This window comes from Oncorhynchus mykiss, chromosome 9, assembly GCF_013265735.2.
Source record: "Oncorhynchus mykiss isolate Arlee chromosome 9, USDA_OmykA_1.1, whole genome shotgun sequence".
NCBI lineage: Eukaryota > Metazoa > Chordata > Actinopteri > Salmoniformes > Salmonidae > Oncorhynchus > Oncorhynchus mykiss.
This window is the reverse complement of record NC_048573.1, coordinates 1743914-1749773: the sequence shown is the minus strand read 5'-3', so window position 1 is coordinate 1749773 and position 5860 is coordinate 1743914. Positions and strand designations below refer to the sequence as shown.

Here is a 5860-nt window from a genome sequence, read left to right as displayed (position 1 = left end):
ACTGTAATACTGTATAACACTATAACACCACAGGTACTGTAGTACTGTATAACACTATAACACCACAGGTACTGTAGTACTGTATAACACTATAACACCACAGGTACTGTAGTACTGTATAACACTATAACACCACAGGTACTGTAATACTGTATAACACTATAACACCACAGGTACTGTAATACTGTATAACACTATAACACCACAGGTACTGTAGTACTGTATAACACTATAACACCACAGGTACTGTAGTACTGTATAACACTATAACACCACAGGTACTGTAGTACTGTATAACACTATAACACCACAGGTACTGTAATACTGTATAACACTATAACACCACAGGTACTGTAGTACTGTATAACACTATAACACCACAGGTACTGTAATACTGTAATACTGCATAACACCACAGGTACTGTAATACTGTATAACACTATAACACCACAGGTACTGTAGTACTGTATAACACTATAACACCACAGGTACTGTAATACTGTATAACAGTATAACACCACAGGTACTGTAGTACTGTATAACACTATAACACCACAGGTACTGTAATACTGTATAACAGTATAACACCACAGGTACTGTAATACTGTATAACACTATAACACCACAGGTACTGTAATACTGTATAACACTATAACACCACAGGTACTGTAGTACTGTATAACACTATAACACCACAGGTACTGTAATACTGTATAACAGTATAACACCACAGGTACTGTAGTACTGTATAACACTATAACACCACAGGTACTGTAATACTGTATAACACTATAACACCACAGGTACTGTAGTACTGTATAACACTATAACCACAGGTACTGTAATACTGTATAACACTATAACCACAGGTACTGTAATACTGTATAACACTATAACCACAGGTACTGTAATACTGTATAACACTATAACCACAGGTACTGTAATACTGTATAACACTATAACACCACAGGTATTGTAATACTGTATAACACTATAACCACAGGTACTGTAATACTGTATAACACTATAACACCACAGGTACTGTAATACTGTATAACACTATAACACCACAGGTACTATAATACTGTATAACACTATACCACCACAGGTACTGTAATACTGTATATAACACTATACCACCATAGGTACTGTAATACAGTATAACACTCCAACATACAGCTCATGTATTATGACTGATTAAAGCTGGTATTTTAAGTGTCTTTAGATCTCAAATCAAATCAAACTTTATTCGTCACCTGCGCCTAATACCTCAAGTGTAGACCTGACTGTGAAATGCTTACTTTCAAGCCCTTAACCAACAGTGCAGTTCAAGAAGAGTTAAGAAAAAGTTTACCAGCTAAATACATAGTAATAATAAATAGTAACACAAAAATAACAACAATAACGAGGTTATATACAGTGGGCACCGGTACCGACTCAGTGTGCAAGGGTACTACTTGAGGTAATCTGTACATTCCGGTAGGGGTGAAGTGACTATGCATATATATAATAAACAGCAAGTAGCAGCAGTGGAATAAAGGGAGGGGGGGGGGGGGGGGGTCAATGTAAGTTGTCTGGTTGTTATTTTATTTATTGTTCAGCTTAGTAGCTTTTGAGGAGCCTTTTGGTCCAAGACATGGTGCTCCGGTACAGCCAGCCGTGTGGTAGCAGAGACAACAGACTATAACTTGGGGGACTGGAATCTCTGACAATTTTATGGGCTTTCCTCTGACACCGCCTAGTATATAGTGTTCCATGAACGCCCTCCAGTGAACTGGGGACCTAGATCAGACACCCCAGTCCTATATCCTCAGGCACCCCGTAGTGCCGGAAGACGTGAGTAAACAGGGCCTCCGCAGTTTGTAGGGCTTTAGGGAGACCGGGCAGAGGGAGGAGACGACAGGACTTAGAAAAACGATCCACAACGACCAGGATCGTGGTGTTTCCCTGTGAAGGAGGAAGATCAGTTAGAAAATCCACTGACAGGTGTGACCAAGGTCGTTGTGGAACGGGTAGGGGATGTAGCTTACCTCTAGGCAGGTGTCTAGGAGCCTTACACTGGGCACACAGAGCAGGAGAAAACATAAACCCTTACGTCTTTAGCCAAGGTGGGCCACCAGTACTTCCAAGTCAGACAGCGCACCGTCCGACTGATCCCCGGATGACCAGAGGACGGTGATGTGTGGGCCCAATAGATCAACTGGTCACGGACAGCAGATGGAACGTACAGACGCCCGACGGGACACTGGAGGGGGGCGGGCTCTGTACGCAACGCCTGCTCAATGTCCGCGTCCAGCTCCCACATGACCGGCGCTATCAGGCAGGAGGCCGGGAGAATAGGAGTCCGATCCATGGGCCGCTCCTCTGTGTCATATAGCCGGGACAGTGCGTCTGCCTTCACATTCTGGGAACCTGGTCTGTAGGACACAAACACAAAACGGGTAAAGAACAAGGAGAGGGGCCGACTTCGGAAGAAGTCGTGACATATAGGTCCTGTGATGTACTGGGCCGTTCGCACTACCCTCTGTAGCGCCTTACGGTCAGATCCCGAGCAGTTGCCATACCAGGCGGTGATGCAACAGGTCAGGATGCACTCAATGGTGCAGCTGTAGGACCTTTTGAGAATCTGGGGACCTATGCCAAATCTTTTCAGTCTCCTGAGGGGGAAAAGGTTTTGTCGTGCTCTCTTCACGACTGTCTTGGTATGTTTGGACGATAATAGTTTGTTGGTGATGTGGACACCAAGGAACTTGAAACTCTCGACACGCTCATCTACAGCCCCGTCGTTGTTATGGGGGCCTGTTCGGCCCGCCTTTTTCTGTAGTCCATGATCAGCTCCTTTGTCTTGCTCACATTGAGGGAGAGGTTGTTGAGGCTCAGCGTGGCAGACGTGTTGTTGCCTACCCTTACCACCTGGTGGAGGCCCGTCAGGAAGTTCAGGATCCAGGGGTAGAGGGAGGTGTTTAGTCCCAGGGTCCTTAGCTTTTTGATAAGCTTTGAGGGCACTATGGTGTTGAACGCTCAGCTGTAGTCAATGAACAACATTCTTATATAGGTTATTATCTTATTGTCCAGGTGGGAAAGGGAAGTGTAAAGTGCGATTGAGATTGCTGTGGACCTGTTGGGGCGGTATGCATATTGGAGTGAGTCTAGAGTGTCCGAGAGGATGCTGTTGATGTATGTACATCATGCTACAAACCTCTCTCAGGTGAATTTACATCAGCACCAAATCAGGTCCAGTCTGTGACTATCCTCTCTCAGCTGGTCCAGTCTGTGTTAATGTGACTATCCTCTCTCAGCTGGTCCAGTCTGTGTTAATGTGACTATCCTCTCTCAGCTGGTCCAGTCTGTGTTAATATCCTCTCTCAGCTGGTCCAGTCTGTGTTAATATGACTATCCTCTCTCAGCTGGTCCAGTCTGTGTTAATGTGACTATCCTCTCTCAGCTGGTCCAGGTGTTTAGTTCCAGGTGGATCTGGTCCAGTCTCTGTTAATATCCTCTCTCTCCTGTGTTTAGTTCCAGGTGGATCTGGTCCAGTCTCTGTTAATATCCTCTCTCTCCTGTGTTTCGTTCCAGGTGGATCTGGTCCAGTCTGTGTTAATATCCTCTCTCTCTCTCTCCTGTGTTTAGTTCCAGGTGGATCTGGTCCAGTCTGTGTTAATATCCTCTCTCTCCTGTGTTTAGTTCCAGGTGGATCTGGTCCAGTCTCTGTTAATATCCTCTCTCTCCTGTGTTTCGTTCCAGGTGGATCTGGTCCAGTCTGTGTTAATATCCTCTCTCTCTCCTGTGTTTAGTTCCAGGTGGATCTGGTCCAGGTGATGTGACCTATGCTGACATCAACCACACAGAGAAGAGACAACACAACAGGACGAGAGGTAGGAAGAAGGGAGAGACCAACAACACTCCCCTAAATAATGTTGTGTTTCTGAAGTAAATATGTTTTTACCCTGTTTTTAACATGTCACTAGTTGTAAACTGTTTACGTGTTTCTTTCAGAGAACGTCGTTCCAGACCCTGTCTACTCAGCGATGAAGACAGACAGACAGAGACACAGGTCAGAAGGTCATTCCAGACCCTGTGTACTCAGCAGTGAAGACAGACAGACAATGTTTGATCCAAGTTAAACCATTTAAAGGCAATGCTACCAAATACTAATTGAGTGTATGTAAACTTCTGACAAACTGGGTGTCACGACTTCCGCAGAAGCAACGTTCGGTTGTCGAAGTCACCGGCTTTCTAGCCGCCACCGAACTACGTTTCATTGTCCATTTGTTTTGTCTTGATTGGACACACCTGGTTCCCATTACATCATCATTTATTCCCTATTTAACCCTCTGGTTCCAACATGGTTTTGTGCGTGATTGTTCTTTGTTAAGTGTTCGCTATTTCTGTGAGCTGGAGTATTTTCCCTGAGTGGAATTATTTTGTGATTTATTCGAGTAAAGTCATTTTCTTACTCAGCTCTGTGTCCTGCGCCTGACTCTGTCCTACCTTCTGCACACTGACACTTGACACGGGGAATGTGATGAAAGAAATAAAACCTGAAATAAATCATTCTGTCTACTAATATTCTGACATTTCACATTCTTAAAATAAAGTGGTGATCCTGACTGACCTAAGACAGGGAAAGTTTACTAGGATTAAATATCAGGAGTTGAGAAAAACTGAGTTTAAATGTATTTGTGCTAAGGTGTCTGTAAACTTCCGACTTCAACTGTATATTATGAATGATGTAGCATGTTCAGTTTGTTATGAATTATGTAGCTTGTTGTGTTTGTTATGAATGATATTGTGTGTGTTATGATAGATGTAGCAAGTTTTGTTTGATTTTGTGTTTGTTATAATGTTGTGTTTGATATGAATGATGTGGCATGTTGTGTTTGTTATGAATGATGTAGCATGTTGTGTTTGTTATGAATGATCCATTGTGATATGTTTGTTATGAATGATGTAGCATGTTATGCTATGAATTATGTAGCATGTTGTGTTTGTTCTGAATGATGTAGCATGTTGTGTTTGTTATGAATGATGTAGCATGTTGTGTTTGATATGAGTTATATTGTATAATGCAATGTGTTTGTTAAACACTGAGACCTGTGTGTCTAACTACACATTAAACTCTGAGACCTTGTTAAGGGTTTCTTCCGGTGAAGGAGAGGCGGACCAAAATGCAGCGTGGTTATTTCAATACATGTTTAATAAAAGATAAACACGAACAATACAAAACAATAAACGTAACGTGAAAACCTAAACAGCCTATTCTGGTGCAAACTAACACAGAGACAGGAACAATCACCCACGAAACACTCAAAGAATATGGCTGCCTAAATATGGTTCCCAATCAGAGACATCGATAAACACCTGCCTCTGATTGAGAACCACTCCAGGCAACCATAGACTTTTCTAGACTACCCCGCTAACCACAATCCCATTACCTACAAAAAACCCAAGACAAAACACACCACATAAATAAACCCATGTCACACCCTGGCCTGACCAAAATAATAAAGAAAACACAAAATACTTAGACCAGGACGTGACAGACCTGTTGGGGTGTATAAATGTATCTAACTACACATTAAACACTGAGACCTGTTGGGGTCTATAAATGTATCTAACTACACATTAAACACTGAGACCTGTTGGGGTCTATAAATGTATCTAACTACACATTAAACACTGAGACATGTTGGGGTCTATAAATGTATCTAACTACACATTAAACACTGAGACCTGTTGGGGTCTATAAATGTATCTATCTACACATTAAACACTGAGACCTGTTGGGGTGTATAAATGTATCTAACTACACATTAAACACTGAGACCTGTTGGGGTCTATAACTGTTCCTTTGGTGTTG

General features: G+C 42.5%; 1 protein-coding gene across 1 annotated transcript in view; it reads left to right on the top strand.

Moving 5' to 3' along the window:
* LOC110517376 (low affinity immunoglobulin gamma Fc region receptor II) overlaps nucleotides 1–5131 on the top strand; it is a 33823-nt gene extending 28692 nt beyond the window's left edge. The window contains exons 8-9 of the mRNA XM_036987022.1: nucleotides 3795–3875; nucleotides 3997–5131. Coding sequence (XP_036842917.1) covers nucleotides 3795–3875; nucleotides 3997–4124 — 209 coding nt within the window. The 3' untranslated portion in view covers nucleotides 4125–5131. The remainder of the gene's footprint in view (nucleotides 1–3794; nucleotides 3876–3996) is intronic.
* Nucleotides 5132–5860: the final 729 nt, after the last annotated feature.